Below are 22,448 nucleotides of genomic sequence, written 5' to 3'. Positions count from 1 at the left end.
AAAGAGTTTTCCAGTTTTCTCTCCAAGATTATCATCTTCAATACTCAAAGTGTGAGTGTGTGTGTTTCCTGCATTGTGTGATCTCATACAACAGTGAGTGTGTGTGTGATCTTATTAAGGGTGTGAAAGCCTTGTGTGCGTAAATCCCAACAATTTCAGTTTTTTAATTGGAAACGATAGACGTTTTATCACTCACTTCGTCACATTGATAAACACTTATATTCACACAACAAAAAACAGCAAAATTTTAAAGTATAACTTAATTTAGAAGGCGTGAAATTGACCAAAATCTGCCCCATTTAATTTTAATTAGATTGGTTCTTCAGCCTCATTCAATAAATTTGCTTTTTTTTGAAAGGAGCTTATTAAATATAAATGCAAAGGTTTAAATCTTAAATTTGAAGTAAATTATATGAATTATTTAATGAACTCCATCAATATTTCAATGACAAAATTTCCAACATGTAAATGCGATTATTTCACCTTTTGATTTTGATTTTTGCAGCATCCAAAGTTACTCTGACACACTTTTCAATATACATACACCTTATTGTCTCTATCGCCGCTCTCTCTCTCTCTCTCGATTTACACGAAATGGGAAAAGTGCGGTAGTGTGCGTCCACTTGTAAATGCAGGTCTGTTGGTGGGGAAAGCCTGTGAGCTCTCACTACGAAAAATTTCCTTTCCATGAGCTATTTTGTTTCGTTCCTTGATTTTTCGTTTGAATGAATGTTGTTTGTGATGTTATGCGTTCTGCTTGATTTTAGGCATTTATTTTGTGGCGAGATCTGAAGCACTAGCGTGGGAAGGTATGAAGCAGAGCACTCGCCTCAGCTCGGCTGTTTTTCAGCTCACTCCAACTCGGACTAGGTTTGCATTTCGCCCTAGCTCTATTTAGTTATCGATTTGTTCGTAGATTTGTGTGAGTGCGAGTGTGTGCACGCGTGTGTATCAGTGTGTGTGTGTGTGTAGGGGTTTTAGGTTGGAATTGTAATTATATGAACGAGCTGATGAAATGGAGCTATTCAAACTTCAGTCAGTTGTGCTTCATCATTGAAGGAAGGCTACTGAGACATTTTGCAAACAATTAAACCAAAGATGTCCTTAGTTTTGTTTAGATTTTATCCGGTCATTTCTCCAAAGTAATGTATTGATAATCCAGGAGGACGAGGCTTGAAGTAGTGCAACCATGATTGCGGTTGAACTATAAATAAAGAGGATCTGGAAACTGCATTTTTAATTGAATGTCGATCTTTTTGTGTTTGTTTGTGTTGGTTGTTTGTTGATTATGAGGTTTGTTTTCTGAAGATTAGATGATTTTTAGGCTTCCTCTACTCAACTTAAAGTAAAGCAGAGGTATTTGAGAAGTATGATGCTAGCATCATTTTCTGAGATCGACTCTTCTACCTGTTCTTAAAAAAACTGGATAGCATGCAGGAGTTTAGTAGCTGTGTGCGATCATCAGAAAAGAGTTGTCATATTAGTATTTTCACAGTTTCACTTCACTTTGCAAGTTGTCTGCCAGACTATCAGGATTCATTTTTTTGACAGCACATATTTCTTCCGTGATGGTGATGCAATTGAGTTGTGTTATGCAATCCTTGTTTTTTCTGCTGGTAGCGTGATGGTTTCCCACTCATCAGGTGTGATTTGATTATCATAGCAAACGACAGGAAAGAGAAAATTGCTTCTGGATTGCTAAATCCATTTCTTGCACACCTAAAGACTGCCCAAGATCAAATTGATAAAGGTGGTTATTCAATTTTGCTTGAACCAGAAACCGGAAGTGATGCATCATGGTTTACAAAGGCCACTCTGAAAAGGTTTGGGTGCCATAGATTCTAGCTAGAGTATAGAATTTACCTCTTTCCACGTGTCTAGTTTAATTGTTTGGGTCATAATCATATACTATTTCTTAGTAATTTGCATATATGTTTCTAAGATATCCAAATTCAGAGATTGCTTTTATAATGAAATGGCATAATGTTGAGTTATAGTGATCATACCAAATGCTGAATCATGAATTGTCAGATAGTATAAACCTGGCATTTATTTGTGTCTTTGGTTTTAACAGCTTCATACAATATCACTTTGTAAGCTCAAAGCTTTTATATTTCTGAGTTAATAGGATGGATGCATGTTGAACTGTTCTACTTTTCCTATTTGGTGCCCCTGTCTTATACATGTCCAAACCAATAGACATGGATGCCCAAAGGACTACCTTTGCAAATATGTCTTTTTTATATATAGATTCATCTCAGAGAAAAATGGAATGTTTTCCAATTCTTTGAATGTTAAAAAATCTATCATATAGTTGCTCTTTAAAATTTTACCTTAAGAAAACTAAATACTCTACTATATAATTTATGTTGCTAACATTTTTGGATTCCTTCTAAAAGATGTGAATGTAGTTTTTGCTTCAGTTCCTTTTATACTTCTATGCTAAAATTTGGTAAAGAAAAAACTATGTTTGCTGCCTTGAACAGGTTTGTTCGTTTTGTGAGCACCCCTGAGATCTTGGAACGTGTCTATACAATAGAAACTGAGATCGTACATATTGGGGAGGCAATTGCATTGCAGAGCTGCAATGATATCGGGCAAAGCAATGTAAACCACTGGCCCATGGAAAAACTCTTTACATACTTAAAATTTTAAATTTCTTTGTTCTTATTGTTTAATTGTACTCACAGGTGGAAAGCCAACGAGGGAAATCCCTGGGAGGCTATGAAGGTATCTGGAAACAAAATATATATTCAGTATTCCTAAATAGATGCTCATACATCTTTTGCTCTCTATCTCTAACAAGTTCTGGTGATATATATCTTAACAACAATGGCTATTATATTATGCCTCCTTTTTTTATCCTTTTCTTTTGTCCTATTATACAATTACAGTTGAGAGAGGAACTTTGACCCTGGATACTAGAGCTCTATATTGATACCTTCCATCCTTACCTATGCTATATTTTGTTTATTTTTTCACTCTTTTCCACATTAGACTGTCACTGATTTTTTTCAGCAAGCGATGCAACACTGATCACCCTAAAATTATTAACAGGTGGCAAATCTGTGGCAAGTGCTAATGATGAGAAAGCTATTGTCCTGTACACGGTGACTAGGCACTCAACTTTCCCTTTCCTCTTATTCATTGTATTACATATTTTCTTACTCTGCTATGTTTTGACAGCCTGGAGCGCTGCCACCTGTAGCTAATGGGCCATGCTCACAGGAGGAGAATCCAAAGTATGTTATGCATTGCCATCACAAATGCCCTGCTATTACAATGTTATAAGGATTTTATTTGGGTGGGGGGGGGGTCATTCAGAAACCATGCAAATAACTTCTCATAGAGTATCATTTTTTTTTCGAGATAAGGGATTCTAATTTTAGTTGTATGGTGTTCGAATGTCTACCAGAGTTCAGCTTCTGAAAGTCCTTGAGACCCGTAAAACAGCTCTTCAAAAAGAGCAAGGAATGGCCTTTGCACGTGCTGTAGCAGCAGGTTTTGATATTGATCATGTGGCAGCTCTTGTTTCCTTTGCTGAGTGTTTTGGAGCTTTACGATTAATGTAAGTTCCACTTCCACCCTGTCGTTGGCCAAAATATAGGTTTTCAAACCAATGCTCCGAATAGAAAGTTCCAATTGATATATGTAAGTTCAACAGGGAGGCATGCTCAAGGTTTATAGATCTCTGGAAGTGTAAGCATGAAACCGGACAGTGGCTTGATATTGAAGCATCAGAAGCATTGTCCCCACAACCAAACTTCTCCACAGTTAAAGCATCTGGCATTGTTCTCTCTAGCCCATGCAAAGATGACTCCAACCATGAGCTGGCCTCTGAGCATATCGGGAAATCAGGGTCACATAATGCTGGTAAGATTAAGCCTGTATAAATACCCTTCAATGATAATGGCCTGTGTTACAACCGTAAGATCAAGTTGTATATACCCTTTAATGATGATTGCATTTGTTATAACCAAAAATATATATTTTGATTCCACTTCCTTTTGTGTGGCATCCAGCAGATAACCTGGCTTCTAATGGTCAACAAGAACACTTTCAAGGACAAGTTCCTCATCTCGTATATCCTCCATGGCCTATGCATGCTTCACCTGGTGGTCAACCAGTATTTCAAGCATACCCTGTGCAAGGAATGCCTTACTATCACCCGTATACTGGTAATGGCCCTTTTGTGCAGCCACATCACTACTCTCTTGAACACTCCCCATCGAATTTAGGTTCTCATTTAGGACAGAACAGACAACGACCTGATGTTAGGGATAGTAATAATGAGTCAGAGATGAAAGAGACTGGTAGAACAAGTTCTTTGGATGACACTGAATCTGATGAAGAAACTTCACAGAGTAGGAGGTCACGGAAAATATCAGGAGGCTCTAGCAAAAAGAAATCTGGCAGGGTTGTAATACGAAATATTAACTTCATCAATTCTAAAGGGAAGAAATCTGGCAGTGACACAAATTCAGAATCACATTCGGACATGGATGCAGAAAGTGAAAATGTGGATGAAGATGTGATTAATAGATCTTCCAAAAGAGGAGGAAGCCAGCTGAGATCTGTTGATAGGTTGAATTTAAACCATGATGATGTCTCTGTTATGGGCAAAAATACTGATGATAGGCACTGGCAGGCATTTCAAGATTGTTTACTGAGAGGCAAAGATGAAGATGCTGATGCTGACAATGAAGGAATGTTTGCGATGGAAAAGGATGTGAAATTGAAGAGACATGCAAATGCTGCCAGTGATGACCCATTGGCTCTGGGTGCACACGATGGGGATGAAATGCAAGATAATAGGATGAAAGACATCCACGGAATCAATGGAAGTGCTTCTCGTAGGCTCAGGGGATGTGGTAACGAAGTTCAATTTGCAAGTGCTGATAGTGACTTCAGGGAAAGCGGTGGTCGAAGAGATATCCAGTGTTCTGAAAGTAATGGAAAAAAGATTCTATATAGTACAACACATGAAGATTATATGATTGGCAATAAATTGAGCCAGACTAATATTAGGAATCCATCAGATCCACTAGCTCTCAATAGGTATGAGAATACTAATAAGAATGATAGAGAATCATCACCTGGATTGGCTGATGAAACCTTGGTTGGACCACTTAGGTCAATGTCATTAGATCAAGATGGAGTAACAGATAGAAATGTTATTGACATGGATTCTGAGCTTCCATCAAAATATCAAAAGTCGGGCCCCAAGGGAAACAAAATCAAAGTAGAGTATGAGCCTAATGATTTGAGCATGATACCTGAAAGGGGAATTGATAAGAGGTCTATTGTATATGACCCTGCTCTAGACTACGAAATGCAGGTATGTGCTGAATTGTCAGGAAAGAAAGGGGGGAAAGATGTTACTAATGTGAAGGGCGGATTAAAGAAATCAGACAAGGATAGGAGGGCAAGGGTTGCATCAGAATCGTTGCAGAAGCAAAGAACTGGGGGCCCTTTGAGAAAGGCCAAACCGTCGAAGATGAACCCCTTGGAGGATGCACGAGCCCGTGCTGATAGTTTAAGAACTTACAAAGCTGATCTTCAAAAAATGAAGAAAGAGCAGGTAATGAAAATTGCCTTATAATAATTGGTAGACTCTTGCTGCATTAAATGTTGTGATAAGTTTTGACACAATAGCTTCTATATGCCTGAGAGCACACAATTCACAGTAACAGATATAGAAAAATTGAAGTGCACACACATACACATTATGTACCATAACATATTGTTGATTTCCGGATCCACAGTGTTAATCATTTTATTGATTCCAAACTCGCTACTTAATCGAAGATACCCATGGATCATAGATGACGCATCTAGTACTTCTTTCTCAATGAACTTTTCTTCTGTGTCTTTAATAATTACAAATTTACAGGAGGAGGCACAAAGAAAGCGACTTGAAACTTTAAAGCTAGAAAGGCAAAAAAGAATTGCTGCTAAGGGTGGTACCAGTGGGGTGAAAGCATTCACACCCTCACCTCAGGCTAAACAATTACACACTAAAACTTCTCCAGCAACTAATAGAGCATCAAAGTTCAGTGATTCAGAGCCTGGATCGTCGTCCCCATTGCAAAGATCCAAAGTCCGAACTTCAGTTGGGTCAGGTGTGTTGAATAAAACCTCTAAGGCTAGTGTATTAAGTGAGGGTAGCCAAAAGGCAGGGAATAGGTTAATCAGGTCTGCAACTTCGTTGTCTGAGACAAAAAGAGAAACCAATGGCATAACACCCGAGCCTAAGGCCTCCATGTCTCGGATTAGAAGGTTATCAGATCCCAAAACAGTCACCAACTCTCCTGTAATCGCAATGAAAGCCCGAAGTGCTGAAGCGGTATTAAAGCGAAAGTTGCCAGATGGCCCTGAGAGGAACAAAGTATCTGCTATTATCAACCTTGACCGAAGGAAGGCTGCAACTCTACCTGAATTGAAGATCAAAACAGGGAAGTTGCCTGTGAATGCTGATGAGACCATATCAAAAGTGAAGGAAGGACAGAAGGTAATTGGAGCAAGGCCTTCTGTAGCTCCAGAAAAGGCTGAACTAAATGCAAAGATCTGCAATCAAACACGTGAACTTGACATAGATGAGAACCCTATAGTTGAGAAGACTGTTGTTGTCCTTGAGTCTGAGAAGCCTTCTGCTCCAACACTAAAATCACTGGAAAGAAAGCTGGAGGTATGTACCCAGCAGCACAATGATCTTGATATAGGAGAGAAAAAGTATTGCAATACATGCTCCCCTTTCATCCATGGATGGAGTTGATAAAGAACTGATAACTTGTCAGCTAAATAAGCAATCTATAATGAGGTCCGATATTATTAACTGAAACTTAATGTGTATTATTAACTGAAAATAAGTTATTTTGAGGTGGTTCTTGACAGATTTTTATAGAGTATTGCTTGTGACATATCTAATACAATACTGCATTGATTCATACATGGTAAACAATGTGACTCACATCCCCACACTTAAATCAAAGTAGACCCTAATCCATAGGTTTCCATCCCCAAATTTTCATAATGGGCGATGAGTTTGCACATCATTCTGATAAAACATATTTTGTGTTGTTCTCAGGTAAAGAGTTCCTACTCGGAGAAGGATGCTCCAAACTTTGCCAGCAATAGTGCTTCTGAACCACCTTATAGGGCCACTCATGCTCGTGCCTCCTCTTTGGAAGACCCTTCCACTCACCGTACAGAGTATGGCAAGGCACCATTAGCAAGTTCAGCAATGCCTCCAAGAGCTGAAGAAACTCTTAAAGCACATGTACTTGATGTGAAAGCCCTCAAGATGGAGATAAATCAAGTACATTCAGAGAAGACGTCCACAAAAGAATCATCTAAAGGTTTGAGGAGGCTGTTGAAATTTGGAAAGAAGAATCACTCATCATCAGTAGATCGAAGTGTTGACTCAGAGTGTACTACTGCAGATGGTTCTGATCATGATAATGCAAAGAAGATGACTTCAACCGGTGAAGGTGATCTCTATTTCCTAACCTGAAAACCTGGTATACTTTGTCTAATCAGATATTGATGCCTTGCATGCATGATAATCTAATTTTATTAGGTATGTAATTTCAAATTCTGAAAGATTTAATATCACATTATCAGCCACTAATCATATCGTGCATAAGAACAATAAATTGGTAAAATTAGAATATGTTTTCTATTCTAGGGCAATTGTTCCTGTTCTTATCTTTTTACAATTTGCTACACTGAGGGCAGCATGAAAAACAATCGACAGCCATTCTGCTAAATAATTTGAAATGCCTGACCTGTTGATACATGTTCTTTTTGTTTTGAATTCAGTTCACACATTAAAGAACCTAATCTCACAAGACGAAAGTTCCCCTGATGGCAGTGCTCCCCAAAAGAGTAAGTTTTTGGTTCCCTAATCTGCATAAAGTTTATATGTTTTTCTGTACTTGTGACAATGATATTAATTCATAATTTATTTCCTACTTTGCCACAGCATCTCGCCATTTCTCTTTACTGTCATCCTTTCGGATCAAATCCAGTGAAAAGAAGCAAGCATCATAGTCTCAAGATGTTGAGGTGAAAGTCCCTGTTTCCCTTGCATCTATTTTTCTACAGGAAATGAGGATCCATCATTGTACAAAACTAAAGTCCATCATGTAGACTACATTTCTTCTACAGCTCCATCATTCCTGCATGACTTTGTTACTTTGGCTCGGTACTAATAGGCCGTGGTATGTTTACTATTAATCAGGTTGAAGTCTATATCTGTGCTGTTGGAACACTCTTCATCTCTTATTCCCGTGGCAAATGAGAGGAGAGTCTCGTTTGAAGAGCAGCCTCTGGTTACTGAAATCCCACTATTTGCAAAGTATCTGGGCTCAGGATAAATTCTGTGCGACAACGGATATGTTTTTTCCATTTATATATAAACTCAAGATCCTCTCCAAGCCTCAGAAAGGCTGACTATATATGTAGATTAGTATCCTAATCTTAAACTGTTTCATGCCCGATTCCTAGTTCTGTCAAATTTTGTCATGAAGAGATAAACAGTCATTATTAATTCAATATCCTACATGCATCCATGAATTTTAATGAATGAATAAATACGTACTCCCTCCGTTCCGCGATAGTTGAGTCATTTCATTTTCTGCACTCATTTTGAAAAAATGATAATAAATAGTTAAAGTGGAGAGAGAGTAAATTAAGTGACATAATAAGGTAGATAAGAGTCTTATCTACATTATTATCTCTCTTACTTTACTTTTTCCATACTTTAACTATTTATTATTATTTTTTTAAAACGAGTGCAGAAAACGAAATGACTCAACTACCGTGGAACGGAGGGAGTATAATATAAGGAAACAGTAATTATTGAGAATCCAACATGTTTTTAGTAAATAAATAAATAAATACGGAGTAATAGGTATTGACATCCCAAAATGGCGAAAACGAGACATTTAATAGATGGAGAATTGTATAAACTTTTGAGAGCTTTTGCGTTTTTGAGAAAATACACATGTCAAGTAAACATTCACAAAATCATTTGCAAATCTGCGTCAGCAGAGGGCCAAAAAAATTCCAACTCGTACCATGAAATGCTCTAAACGAATCATCAGAAAAGTATCAACTCTGAGCTCTTCAGCTAAGCTCCTACTGGCCAACACATGCTTCCTCGAGCTCGACACGGCCAAGCTCTTGCACACGACACGTGCTGCTTGTACGCACCAAAACTGCTCCCAAAGATCACAATACGACTCAACGGGTCCACTTCCCAATTCGCTTCCAAGAGATTGTCATACAATTCCGCCTCACAGTGTGGCATGAAGAATAGCGTAGGCTTCTGATACGAACCTCTATTATTATTATTTAGTTTAGATATTATAGGGATTTAGTATATCTTTTTCTATATCTTTGTTTTCTTGTTCATTAAGTCAGTAGCATTATAAATAGGATAAACTGTTATCTTTTTTATTCATTCAATCAATATATGAAATTATCATTCTTTTTGCTCAATTGAGTAGCAAACAAGAAACATCTCCTAAGGTTGCCGACGAGGCTGATCTCGCGCTCAACCGCCCCTTTTTGCTGTCCAAGTTACGACCCAACGTTGGGCGCTCGACAACGACGACATCTCGTTTCTTGATTTTGTGTGGAAATCGACGTTAAGGATTTAGGTCCTTAACAACTGGTGCTTTCATTGAGAGCTGACCCTCCCACCATCTCGAACCGAAGCTACACCGCTGCCCGACGGAAAACATTCCGCGCACAGCAACGACTTTGGTTGTCGAGTCCCGCCTGTCCGCCGAGCTCTAGCCGCAGGACAACACTACTTCTGCAACGCCGGAAGGGAAGGATTCCCGCGTGCCGCGTCGAAGTCAGACGATCATCATCCACCACAGCCACGCCTCAGTCCGTCAACATGTCATACGACTACGCCGGCTATTGCCGTCGTCAATACGACTTCCCCCAGGCCACACAGCCATTCCGTCCCTACCATCCGGCCCAACCTCGCCGTGTAACCAGTTAGGACCCTCCGAGCATCCGGGTGGAAGTACTCCGCCCGCCGTCGTGGCCTGATCCAGAATCACCCTACGTCTCACACCACTTGGATCCACCTGATCGTCGCCCACGGCCGAGATACCAGCCCATCGGGTACCGCGATCGGGCGCAAGACGCTTGGCCCCGACACCGCGGCGGCTACGTCGAGAGGGGTGGCCACCTATCTGATCGCGGAGAGCATCCGACCCAATTAGGGTTTGATTGCTACCCAACAACCGCAACGCAGCAGCACCGCCCAACGTGTTAGGACCCACCGGCGCAACAGCAGGACCGCGGTTACCCGACCATTGACCGGCCCCGACGCTCGGAGACGTGTTGGGGCCGACCTCGCCCTCGGGAGGAGGTGAGAGCGCGAGTCCAGCCCGCCTCCCACCAGCCCCGCTACTCCACCGAAAAGCCAACGCGGGACCTGTACAGTCAGCCCGCACGTGTGACCAGTCAAACTCCGGAGCAGCCACGCCTGCCGCTAATACGAGTCTCCCAGGCGGAGAAATCAGAACGGTCCAGGTTGGGTCTCTGCTGGCACTGTCCCGAGAAATGGGTGATGGGACATGTGTGTAAACAACGCATTCTCTGTTATGCGGATGATGGGGAGGAGTTTGAGGAGAACATTCAAGATGAGAATTTAGCCGAAGAGAAAACTGATAATACTCCCACGGTAGTATTCGGTGATGATGTTCCCCATGACATTACCGATGTTCACAATGATGACGCTCCTCTTGATGTTCAAAACAACGAGTCCCCTGGAGAGTTCCTCAAGAACAAAGGGATTGTCAAGAACGACAGTGAGCCACCGCAAGTGCTCGTTGGGGTATATGATGAGAAGATTGGTGAAAAGGAGGAGACATTGCTAGAAGATAAAGAGGAGGATGGTTCTATTGGTGAAGTGGAGAAGATAATCGCCTCACTCAATGTTGTTCAAGTGTCATCCAAAAATGTTGTTGGAAATTGTTGGGGCAAGAAAGGAGATGGTGCTTACACCGATTTGCCTGTAATTGCGTGTGTCTATGTGGATTTGAATGTCGGTGATGTTCCAAGTATGAATCATCGATCAACGTCGCTCGACAAAGATGCAAGGTTGATCCCTCCGAGTAATGACATGCCATGCTTGGGCATTCTGGGAGGCGTGGACAAGCTTTTCGATTTGACAAGGAATTTTTCCAACAAAGTTGGGTCTCCTTTGTTGATTTTTTATGGAAGTGAAGAATGGAGACGTTCATCTGTTCGGTATGTGTTTGATCCAGGAGGAGTTGCCTCGCCGAAGCTTCTGCTTTCAACTCTCCTTTTTGCTTCGTGGTTCCCACCTTGAGGACAAGGTGGATTTTAACCGGGGGGAGTTGATACGAACCTCTATTATTATTATTTAGTTTAGATGTTATAGGGATTTATCATATCTTTTTCTATATCTTTGTTTTCTTGTTCATTAAGTCAGTAGCATTATAAATAGGATAGACTGTTATCTTTTTTATTCATTCAATCAATATATGAAATTATCATTCTTTTGGCTCAATTGAGTAGCAAACAAGAAGCATCTCCTAAGGTTGCCGACGAGGCTGATCTCGCGCTCAACCGCCCATTTTTGCTGTCCAAGTCACGACCCAACGTTGGGCGCTCGACAACGACGACATCTCGTTTCTTGATTTTGTATGGAAATCGACGTTAAGGATTTAGGTCCTTAACAGCTTCACAGTTCGTCTCTGGCCTTGCTCGTTGATTGACAGAACAGTGCAACCTAGAGATGTCAGGACCTTTGATTCTGTCAGGGAGATTATCGGATCAAACAGTTCGATTCCTCTGATCCAATCGAAGCTCCTCTTCAACAAAATGGCGAGCCGGGGGGGCTCGACTGATTCAATGCTACCAATCCCATAAACTACCATCTCCATCTTGTCCTCTGATGTTATAAAAAATATCAGGATTACGGATTTCGCTCAGCTGATCTCTGTAAAATACGGAGTTTTCGAATTTCTGAATACAAGTATCCATTTTTTGGTTCAGCTTTGATTCTCTCTCCGGATCAGTTTCAAGATCTATCGGTGCACATAACCAGTGACGTATCTAGGATTTTTAGTTTTGGGGTACGATATTACAATGACACATAACTTTAAAATCGTACTAATTATTTTTCCTTCTTTTTATTCAGTTCTTTAACTAAAATGTCTATTTTAAAAAAATTATTATGCATAAAAAACTTATAAACTTCTTGTATTATTACAGGTTAGATGACTTATCTTAGATTTATACAGTATACTATGAAGAATTTATTTTAGCTTTTGTAAAATGTGCTATCTTTACCAAAAATAGGCTTTTAACTTGGTTGTGCAAAACTTCAATTATTAAAAAATGGACATAATGCATGCTTATATTTTCCAATGAAAAAAATTATTTTAATTCATAAAAGTCTAAAAACAAAGCCATAAAAGAACTAGGGAAGATGTAAAAAATAAAAAATAAGACTAGATAAATTTATCTAAATTATAAAAATGAAAAAACAAAGCCATAGAAGAGAGCGTAAAAAGTTAAAGGTAGGGGCCACTGCCATTAGACCATTAACAGTTCATGTAAGAAAGAGGATTTCAATATGTATTATACGAAGTTTTGGGGTACAATTGTACCTCCTCGTTCCTTACTGGATACGCCAGTGCACATAACTGCTTTTCCATTTGGCGCTTAGGGATCAAAAACTTGTTGGCAGCTGTTCTTCTTTCCACGCCTCGGCAACACAATATTCCAATCTTCCGAGGGAACAGATTTCTCGGGAGGAAGCATCATCCATTGTTGTAGGCACTAGTTTCTTCTGAAGATAAGGTAAGGCACCAGACAGGAGTTATATGCTGAATATTTAGGCAACGTAAACACTTCACATACAGAATCGACTCTCTACCACTGAGGAACATTAAAGGAACAAAGTCTTGGAAGAAAGTTTCAAAATATATTCGCCTCTCCTTCTCTACCATTCATTGGTATACCTCTAAAAACCCAAACCCATGAATCTCTCAAAAAAAACCTTATCAATCGATTCACCCGTTCAAACATATCCCTCTTCAGTTTTCTAAGTTTTTTCCAATCATTAGTTTAGTTCTAAAAACATAATCCAAGAATCTTCACAACAGAAGCCTATCAGTCGATTCACGAGTTCAAAAATACTCCTCTTCAAGACCTTAAAGTCACTCCTATTCCATCTAATTTGCCACAAAGAAAACAATCTTGAAGAAACTTTTAATATATCTGTCTCTACTTTTTTGCTAAGTTTTTTCAATCAGATCGACTCACGAGTCCAAGCACCCCTCCTCTTCAGTTTAACAAGTTTTTCCAATCATTAGTTTATTCTAAAACCAAAATCCTATGCTCTTCAACCAGAGTGCAAGAATCTCTCAAAAACAGAAGCTTATCAACGATTCATGTGTTCACACATCCCTCTTCAAGAACCAAAATTTACTCCTAAGCATCCGCTTCCAAAATCATCATTTTCCTCCATCATAACCACCTACACTTAATCCAATCCGCCAAAACAACATAACACTCTTGAAGAAACTTATATCTCCAGATTCTCTACATGAATAGAATGAATAGCTTTACATAAAAAAACAAAAACCCAGTAGACCAAATCTAACACATTCTCAAACATCATGGCTAATTAGCAAACAAACAAGCCTCATATATGTATTTATAGGATTAGGAACAGATATACATCTAAAACTCATGGCTCATCTAGTAGACCGTTAGCAACATAGTTGGAATATATACACTTATTCTTAACTCAACTCTATGATTACAATCTTCACTCCTTGTATAATTTAAAGAACTCAACTCAGTTGTCACCCATTTTTTTTAATAATACTCGAAAATTCTCCCTTTAAAATGGACGTATTTCAGTATTCCATAAGTAAGATATCAATCCCCAATTATGTATGCAGACATTTGCTCTTATAAAACAATTTAAAGCTAATACAAGTACATGTAGAAAGCAGATATGAGAATGCTGAATTTATAAAATACTAAAAATCTAACAATTACGAAAAAATGTGACTTTTGTTCTTCAGCTAAAGATTCAGTCTCAGAGCTATAATAACATATTATACCACTCCGAATTTCATTTGTTAACCTATTTTTTAAAAAGTGAACGTTTTAGACCAAATTCATATTTTGATCATAGTTTAAGACTAAAATTGAGCTTTATTAAAAAAATTTATTTTACAGATTTTGTAAAATTAAAAGCTTTATTCACCTATGGAGAATTAACATTAACAAGGGCATTCTTGTAATTTGGCTGTGAGAGTTCCTTTCGTATTTTGCTAAAACCTCAGAAAACCCCCCCGAGCAACAGTTGCGCAGTGAGAGCGCGCAAATGGCTCTCTCTCGTCTCCTTCAACCAAATTCAACCATTCGCACCTGCAGATTAGGTCAAACTGAAGAATCCTAACCATTTTTGTTTTAATTATTTAACTAAGATGCTAATTTTCATTTCAAGCATCTCCCATTGTGATGATTATTCAATTTTTTTTTTCACCCAGGGTATTCAGCCGCAACAGCAAAATTCTGCTCTTCAGGGAGTTCTGATGGGGACGGCGGTAGAACGCTGCAATTGAAGGACGAAGCTGATACAAAGATCATGCTACCAGATATAGTAAGCGAGTAAGGATTTTCTTTTTCTCTTTAATTTTGTGTATTTTTAGAAAAGTTGATTCGAGACTGAAAATGTGCAATTACTTTTAGTAATATAGCTACGAAATTTCATTCAGCTGATTTTAAGAGTAGTTTTAGTAGCTCTTGCTTCAATTCTGTTTTGATTTTGAACCTTAGTCTTTGCTACTGTGTAACTTCATGTAAATTAACGTGTTTGTTTTTACCATCGTTCCAAACATTAAGCTGAAATTGGATAGTTTGCATAGAGATGCTAAGTGGCTTAAAAAGTATAGTACTCCCTCCGTCCGCCATTAGGAGTCTCATTTCTTGGCGGCACGGGTTTTAAGAAATGTTAAGAAAAGTGGGTGGCACGGAGTCCCATTTCTTGGCGGCACGGGTTTTAAGAAATGTTAAGAAAAGTGGGTGGCAAAAAGTTAGTGGAATATGGGTCCCACTTGTGTATGATAGTTTTAAATGAAATGTGAGTGGAATGAGTTAGTGGAAGGTATTCGCGGACGGAGGGAGTATTTATTAAGTGTATTAATATCTTGATATATTAAGCTATCGCACCAAACAAGAAAAGCTAATACCTAATCAAGGTCATCTGTCATCTGATTTAGGGGTGTTGCACAATTCACTAAGATCTGAGTACAATCGCTTCATTATCATAGTGTTAATGTGGAAAATGATGTTGTTGATGTAAGGTTTCTTGGTTTGAGCTTCAATATTGTGTATGTAGATCTGTTTCTCTGTATCTTTTAGAGTTGGGAGAGAAGCCATTGTGAAGAAGAGATAATACTTGCTTGCTATGGTTTCCTTGCCTTGTGTTAGTAAGGTTGTTAGATTCTTTTTCTCCTAAACCACGAGTTCTTTACATATTCTCACACCTTGCAATGAACTCTAGGGCTGTGGCAAAGAATCCCCGCCTCTCTGAGGCAGAAGTTCTTGGGAATATAATGGCACAATACGGTGACCACCATAAGACTACAACTCTAAGTGATATTTTCACAGTGCATAAGAGTAATCCCACTGAGACCACGGCTCGGAATGATAGGGCAAAGAATTACGCATCTATTCATTCATCTCATGAACCTTCAAATGAACCCCGTGAAGAGGATGCTGAAAAAAATCCCTTTCAAATGCTTGTTCAAACTTTATCTATCGGAGCACGGCATTCACCATTCAATCCAACTGAGCTTTCTAGTAGCACAGGTCTCACTAAAGGCAACTCATCAAATGCTGACGTGCAAGGATCTGACAAGTATGATAGGTCGAATTTGCTAACTTTTCCAGCTGGGACTTCTACAATTGAGGACATGGAGACAAACAAATCGGGCTTTGATCTTGAGTTGAAAGAGCCAGAAAATTGCGTGAAGGTTTTGCTTCCCACAAGTAATAATGATCAAATGCAAAGACAGACAAAGAATTTGGCCGGAGCAGAATCAGAGGGGCACAGAGTACTAGTAAGGTTCCTGCAGAGTTCTGTTTCCAAGAGTGCATTATCTGAATTTTTTAAGAATTGTGGGGAGATCTTGAAAATTGAATGTCGTAATGCCCCAAGGTCTCAGTTCAAAACTGCTTCCATCGATTTTAAGGTCAGTAATTAGCTGTTCTCTTCCTTGAGCATTTCTATTATTCTACACATTATTAGCTCAAACAGAAAACTGATGCCACAAGAATTTGGAAATTCAAAACTGATTCTCATATGGACGACACATACAAGTCCATGTAATTGTACTTTGAGTTATTCTAAGGACTTCATACTGGAAAAGTTAAATATCATAATGTTTATCATTTATTTGACTGCAGACCAGAGACGGGCTTCTGAAAGCCCTCAGCAGATCTGGAATGTATCTTTCTGGGCAGATAGTTGTGGAACCTGCTGCTCCAGGAAACAGGAGCGCAGTAATTACCGTTCCTGGCTTGCTTGGGGACCCTGATATCCCAGCTGCTTTAGTAAAGAACCCAACTAGGACCATAAGAATAGAACTGTTAACTGAAGAGATGAGTTCACACAATATAGTAGAAGCTCTGGCCTTCTGTCAGAGCAAAGTATCTAGCTATTTTCTGGGGCCTTCACCTTCTGTTGCTTATGTGGAGCTGGAGGTAAAATTTGCTACCTCGAAACTTCTTTGGTTTCCTTATTTCTTGATGAGACATTTCTCTAGCTAAATTCGAATGATTTTTTGCTTTCAGACTTTCGGTTAATGTTCTCCACTGTCTGACTGTGTGTTCTCCACTTAACCTAACATTTGCTTGGAATTTTTTTATCGAAGGTTTTTCTTAGAGTTTCATGTACTGTGCCTATTGAATTTTCTGTTTGCTGTTATTCAGTCACTTAGACCCTGAAATGTTGTTGCAGACAGAAATTGGCAAAGAACGGGCGCTTGCAAAACAGTCCATCAACGTCTTGGGAAGGCATCTGGTCATACTAAGAATTGATTGTCCAAGAACAACAGCAGTAAGGATTACAAGCAGCAGATTTCCCCTTGTAGGAGATGTTGTACAAATATGCAGATCTCTTGGAGATGTTAGCGCATCCTTTTCAAGAGAGGCGAATGTACTAGATGTGCATTTTAAAGTTTCTGAATGGCCAAACATGGTGAAGATCCTGAACAGGTACAAATATACAGCATCAATATCATTTTGAACAATTACAGTGATCATCTCTGCCTAGATTTTGATTCTCTCTTTGATTTGCAGCTTAAATGGATGCGTGGTGAAAGGTAGTCCAGTGCACGCTGAGCCTGCACCGGTCTTCCCTCCCGAGGTGCTGTTAGCTCTCTGGCATCACCCACTGCAACGAAAACATTTGAAAGCCACAGCGCAGGCGTTGCTGCTTAAACTGAAGAGCACATTGGACACATCTGAATTAGATTTCCTAGAAAACAATTTCTTCTCTGCTTAAAGAATTAATGATAGCTTAGATTTTCCTTCTCACAGTCCTTCGAGTAGAAGAGCATCTTTTTTATCTACTGAGAGGTAAGCTTTGGAGGGCTGTTTGTTTGTTTTTCATCTTATTGTGAAATTCAACATTATTGAAATCCAAAGGAAATTCCATTTTTCACAAATTTACAGTTTAAACTTTACTTTCTTTCACCTTTAGTATGAAACAAGAGTTTTCCACTGACAGACCGGACAAAGAAACTGCAGAATTTGTAAAAAGAAAATAAGTAAAAGGCAAAAGAATACAAGTATCTGCAGAAGAAGAAAACATGCTTTAGTAGCCATAGTCAACTTGATGCACCAGGAGTACATAAACTGCGCATACATACCCATTCGTGCAGCTCATTGCGCGGTCTAGGCTTACAACATATGAATACACAACAGCATATAGTAGAACTACAGTAATGAATGGTGTGGAGATGTGGAATCTGGTAAAAAACATTCATAAACCCTCTTTGTGAGATGTGGTGGTATCGCAGTTGTAGCCACCTTGTTTTCCAGCGGGCTAAAGGGCTGACGAGCAGGACACTGAACTGCCTTCACTGGGCGTAAACAAGCCAAGTGGCCGCGTAGCTGGTTCTTGCAAAGAGGGAGCTTGCTCGTCCGTGTAGTCGCCTCCTTATCCTTTGCCACAGGGGCACCAGAAGGATCCTATTTATTCACAAGCGTCAATAGGTTAGGATTATAACAATCATGAATGAGAGAGAGATGATGATGATGATGATGATGAGGGCATAATACCTCAAGAGCAAGAAACGTGAAAGACTGTTGTTGGTCTCCACCAAGATGCTTTTCAATCAACTTCCTCAAGTCAGCAAGAGTCGAGTCTTTCAAAACCTTCATTGTGGTGATGAGCTTCCCGGGATTCTCCTTTGATGCCTCCCACTTCACGTATACTTCAACGTGGTGGTCCTCCAATTTCCCAAGATCCTCCTCTCCCACGGCAAGTATATTCGACAACATAAGATCTTTTGAGATGCTCTTCTCGAGTGGGGAGATTTCATTGATCATGGCTATTGATGTATCATACGAATCATTGCTATCTGATGCCTTTCTAGCTGGCGTAGGAGTGTTACCATGCTGTGAAAGTTCTCTATAATTTCCACACAGAGTGAAAATATTTTTAATCCTCAGCTGGCGAGAGGCAGCTGCTTCCTCAGTGTTTTCAGAGTCGTCATACAATCTGAGTCCCCCGTGCTCTGATGCATCACCGAAACGAGACTTCCCTTGATCCCGGGTAGCAACATCTGGTGTCACTATCATCTGTTTCTCCTCAATCACCTCCTTCTGCACTTCGTCTTCACAATGACTGCTCTTATCGTCATCCTCATCCTCGCATTCTTCTTCCTCGTACACAGTGGTCAAGCATCTGTTGTTTGGGAAACTGTAAATCCCTTCGCTAAGGTACGAGTAGCCTGAAACAGCACTAGCAAGGCCATTTACATCTCCGTTGTAAATCACTTTCGTTTCCAAGTCGAGTGAATTGGCCAAATCCATGGACTTAACCATGTCCGAATCGTCATTGCAGGAATGCAAAAGTTTCTTCATGAAGGTTCCACCTTCCATATCCACCGACGAGCTCCCACCCTTTGAGAGACGAAGTTCGCATTCAATCTCCTCCAGACGCTGGCGCAGCATCTCAACTTCCTGCTGCTGTTGGAGAATCTTTTCTTCCATCTTTCGCCTCTCCATTTCAACAAGTTCGTTGGCCATGTTCTCACATTCTCGTATCTTCCTCTCGAACTCACTCTTAAGCTTCTGTGTACGTTCATTTACTTTCGAATTGATCTCCTCTTCACTTGCTTCAACTCCTCTTTGTTCTGCCAAAGCAAGCGCTGTCTTTAGCAAAGAGACTTCTTCTTCTTTCCTGATGAGCTCCTTTTGGGCTAGGTTTCGCTCTTTTTCCTGTGTTTTGTTCTCAATCTGTAGCTTGCAGATGAACTGGTCCAGAGCAGCTAACCTCGACTCCATAATAACAGCAGATGAAAAATCTTCAGCTCCCTTCACAGGCGTATGGGGGCCTCGAACTATGCACTTTGCCTTCGCCCCATATTCTAAGGTTGCAACCGTTTTATGCAACTCCCTTGGATCCGGGCTGGCACATAGTATCATCAAAATCTTGGACTTATCATCCTCAAACGAATCCTGCTCAAAAAACTCGAGTCAATTCCACAAATCAAGGCATGATTCATAACCAAATTGAGCTTAAAGATCATAAGCAAACCTGAAGAAGCATGGTTAACTTGCTATCACGAAAGGGAACATGAGAGTCGCCATTTGCAATCGATTCAACCACTCTCTTCAGTGCTATGTTGCCTTGGTTGATCTTTGCTGTCTGTGTATGTACGCAAAAAATGTTTTTCATTCACAATCATCACACATAAGTAACATCTAAGCACACGATTTTATAAGAGAGTAAAACTTATATATGCCTGCATCTTTGCTTCCAATCCGGTTTGACCGGCTTGCTCTATATTCTCCGAGCCAGCCATATCTACAAGCATGAGGCGTCCTCCAACAGTCGGAACATCAACAATTATCTGCCACACATGGAAAAAATAAGTTTGCATATCACAAGGCCCTTCAAAATTATCTAAGTTTCCAAGAAAAGTACCATGCAGTGGCTCCTAGAACTTCTCTCATTGCAAAGAGTGCTCTTTACTATTCTTCTCTTCTCCACTTTCTGAATCTCTCTCAGTATCTTCCCAGCCTCATTGCCTGAAATAAAAGTTGCATTCTTCGCCTTCTTCCCCATCACTTCCAGCTTCACCTGCATAACATAGCTAATTAAGAGACTGAACTTGGTAGTTTCTACAACAAAAGGGTACATCTGCTTAAAATTTAAATGCCAAAGTTAGCTAAATCAATTCATCGTCATATCCATATGATCAAAATAAACTTCCCCAAATTATCAACTTCACATACTAAATCAGTGTATCAGCATATCTAACACAATTAAAACCTCAAAATGAATGAAACCATAACCAAAAACAGATCATCACCTTAGAAGCAGAGCCACCCTTGGACCACCCAAGATTAAAGCCTCCACCATTAGTAGCTTGAGACAAAAGATCATAAATTTCTTCATTATAAATCTCCAACACAGTCACTTGAACAAAAGTCCTCAACCCTAATTTCTCCTCTTCCTCCTCATCCTCCCCACCCAAAATCCCCTGCAGCGAATTGTACACGATCCCGGGCTGCTTCAAGCACCCGAACATCGTGTGGCTCTTGCCCGACCCGGTCGGGCCATACATCATGATCGTGCATTTCTGGCCCAATTTCACGCCGTTGATCCTAGACTCCACGAACTTCTTGTAGAAGCCCTCGAGATCGTCCTCCTCCGACATCGAGGCTCCGTCGAGAGTGAAGTCGCGGTACCCAATTTCGGTCTTGACTCTCACCGATTTGCCGTCTCCGGCGATTTGAAGGGCGGAAGGGTTGGCATTGAGCTTGGTTTTGAGATCGGGGTGGTCGCGGATTCGCCCTATGACCTCCACTGGATGCTCCGACGCCGCTTCCTTGGCGAAATTGAGGCGATGCTTTGAATGAGGGGTTTTGGAGTGGTGGTGGGGTGTGTTTGCTTTCGATGACGGTGTCGAAAGACTCGATTTTGATGAAGGTGTGGGAGCCATTTTCTCAGTAGAACTATACAATAGAGAATTCTTCGATATTTTTGGGGAATTTCAACGGGGAAATCGTAGAATGAAGAGAGATTTAGGAATTTCTGAGAAGTGGAGAAATTCTCAGAGAGAATTCTTCAAATTTTTTGTCCACATTTTGGTTTTTAGAGTTTGAAATTAAAAGTAGCCGTTACAATTTGTATTCGTAACGTCTCTCTTTTGCGGGCCGATAAGTTGGGTTCGGGCCCGTCAACTTAATTTTTTTACTATACTACACATGGGAACTAGTTTAAATATTTTGCCCTCCAAAAAAAAGGAAACTAATTGAATTTATTCTCTCCGAACAAATGGATGGATTCATGATTCATCATTGTAGTATCTACCTAGTTTTTGGGGTTTGTGGAATGTCTTCTGTCATTAATATTGTTTAATGGTGTATAATTTTGATTTTCTTCATTTTCATTTATGTATTCTATTATTTTTATGGTTCGAGCTTATGATATGATTTATGCATATCATACTGTTAATATTTCATTTCTTTATTTTTTTATACTTTCTTATGTACTAGTGTATAATTGCAATCGAGATTTTAATATGTAGTTGTAGAGTAATAATTTTTTGCGTGCCACAGATTTTCCCCTGACCTTCAAAGTCTCATGCTCTACCTATTTTGTATTGATGTTGATTAATTGTCCCGTATCAATAGAGGAAATAATGGTTTGAGTTTGTGTGGAATAAGTGTAGGAGTGATTGATGGAATAATATATGGGAAACGTTTGTAGTATAAATGTTGTGTAACATCCGTAATGACCGATATGAATTTTAGCTATTTTTAGTATCTGATTCCTACCCTGATTTTTGCGGGCAGCGGGTGTTCAATATCAGATGGGTATCGGGTCAAAAATTACCTGATACCTGCTATCCATTTTAATAGGAGTACTCTCTTGTTCTATGTTATTATTACAAATTTAGATAATTTTTAAAATTTAACAAGCTTTGGATGATAGAAATTCAGAGATAGGTAAGAAAAAATGTAGTGCTGAGGACTATTATTGAGGCTATTTTCTTACAATTACTCCATATTATAGAGTACTATATGAATAGATTAAAGTTACATTATTTTTTAATATTTTGCTATTATTTTATTTTATTCTCTTAAACCTATCTTTTGTAGCTAAATTTCTTTGTTTTTCTCTTGTTCTT

The 22,448-nt window shown here is 39.5% G+C and overlaps 3 protein-coding genes and 1 pseudogene across 6 annotated transcripts; 2 read left to right on the top strand and 2 right to left on the bottom strand.

Moving 5' to 3' along the window:
• Positions 1-480: 480 nt before the first annotated feature.
• Positions 481-8,556, top strand: LOC121804434 (COP1-interacting protein 7-like). Of its 4 annotated transcripts, none has more exons than XM_042203977.1 (15): positions 481-635; positions 768-870; positions 1,674-1,823; positions 2,487-2,607; positions 2,691-2,730; positions 3,058-3,110; positions 3,187-3,242; positions 3,416-3,568; positions 3,665-3,873; positions 4,023-5,581; positions 5,894-6,688; positions 7,088-7,490; positions 7,822-7,887; positions 7,985-8,067; positions 8,243-8,556. In XM_042203977.1, the coding sequence occupies exons 2-14, from the start codon at positions 812-814 to the stop codon at positions 8,050-8,052; spliced, it is 3,732 nt and encodes a 1,243-aa protein (XP_042059911.1). In that variant the 5' UTR covers positions 481-635; positions 768-811; the 3' UTR covers positions 8,053-8,067; positions 8,243-8,556. The 4 variants fall into 4 exon arrangements, with proteins under 4 accessions (XP_042059911.1, XP_042059910.1, XP_042059908.1 ...); XM_042203976.1 differs by having other exon boundaries at positions 1,644-1,823; positions 4,026-5,581; XM_042203974.1 differs by having other exon boundaries at positions 1,644-1,823.
• Positions 8,557-9,030: 474 nt separating this feature from the next.
• Positions 9,031-12,713, bottom strand: LOC121802868 (annotated as a pseudogene).
• A 1,672-nt stretch (positions 12,714-14,385) lies between these two features.
• LOC121805227 lies at positions 14,386-17,747 on the top strand. Its single transcript, XM_042205023.1, has 6 exons — positions 14,386-14,453; positions 14,565-14,685; positions 15,581-16,271; positions 16,486-16,782; positions 17,039-17,295; positions 17,380-17,747. The coding sequence occupies exons 1-6, from the start codon at positions 14,399-14,401 to the stop codon at positions 17,582-17,584; spliced, it is 1,626 nt and encodes a 541-aa protein (XP_042060957.1). The 5' UTR covers positions 14,386-14,398; the 3' UTR covers positions 17,585-17,747.
• Positions 17,748-17,875: 128 nt separating this feature from the next.
• On the bottom strand, positions 17,876-21,387 carry LOC121805226 (kinesin-like protein KIN-10A). The gene is made up of 6 exons (XM_042205022.1): positions 20,625-21,387; positions 20,237-20,392; positions 20,055-20,162; positions 19,847-19,957; positions 18,364-19,767; positions 17,876-18,273 (listed from the first exon to the last, which is right to left on the bottom strand). Exons 1-6 carry the CDS (start codon positions 21,255-21,257, stop codon positions 18,019-18,021), a joined length of 2,667 nt encoding a protein of 888 aa, XP_042060956.1. The 5' UTR covers positions 21,258-21,387; the 3' UTR covers positions 17,876-18,018.
• Between the last annotated feature and the right edge of the window lie 1,061 nt (positions 21,388-22,448).

The sequence above is a fragment of the Salvia splendens genome, chromosome 5 (assembly GCF_004379255.2).
Source record: "Salvia splendens isolate huo1 chromosome 5, SspV2, whole genome shotgun sequence".
Lineage (NCBI taxonomy): Eukaryota > Viridiplantae > Streptophyta > Magnoliopsida > Lamiales > Lamiaceae > Salvia > Salvia splendens.
This window is presented reverse-complemented; position numbering and strand designations above follow the sequence as displayed.

What these genes read in the sequence shown, in the direction of transcription:
- LOC121805226 (XM_042205022.1), bottom strand. Translation starts at nt 21,257, where the DNA reads ATGGCTCCCACACCTTCATCAAAATCGAGTCTTTCGACACCGTCATCG. An exon ending in GTTCTAGGAGCCACTGCATG is followed by an intron (nt 20,163 to 20,236) that starts GTACTTTTCTTG and finishes CATGTGTGGCAG; the next exon opens with ATAATTGTTGATGTTCCGAC. An exon ending in AGTTAACCATGCTTCTTCAG is followed by an intron (nt 19,768 to 19,846) that starts GTTTGCTTATGA and finishes TTTTTTGAGCAG; the next exon opens with GATTCGTTTGAGGATGATAA.
- LOC121805227 (XM_042205023.1), top strand. Translation starts at nt 14,399, where the DNA reads ATGGCTCTCTCTCGTCTCCTTCAACCAAATTCAACCATTCGCACCTGC. An exon ending in CATTCGCACCTGCAGATTAG is followed by an intron (nt 14,454 to 14,564) that starts GTCAAACTGAAG and finishes TTTTTCACCCAG; the next exon opens with GGTATTCAGCCGCAACAGCA. An exon ending in TTGCTTATGTGGAGCTGGAG is followed by an intron (nt 16,783 to 17,038) that starts GTAAAATTTGCT and finishes ATGTTGTTGCAG; the next exon opens with ACAGAAATTGGCAAAGAACG.
- LOC121804434 (XM_042203974.1), top strand. Translation starts at nt 812, where the DNA reads ATGAAGCAGAGCACTCGCCTCAGCTCGGCTGTTTTTCAGCTCACTCCA. An exon ending in ATGATATCGGGCAAAGCAAT is followed by an intron (nt 2,608 to 2,690) that starts GTAAACCACTGG and finishes TTGTACTCACAG; the next exon opens with GTGGAAAGCCAACGAGGGAA. An exon ending in TGGCAGTGCTCCCCAAAAGA is followed by an intron (nt 7,888 to 7,984) that starts GTAAGTTTTTGG and finishes ACTTTGCCACAG; the next exon opens with CATCTCGCCATTTCTCTTTA.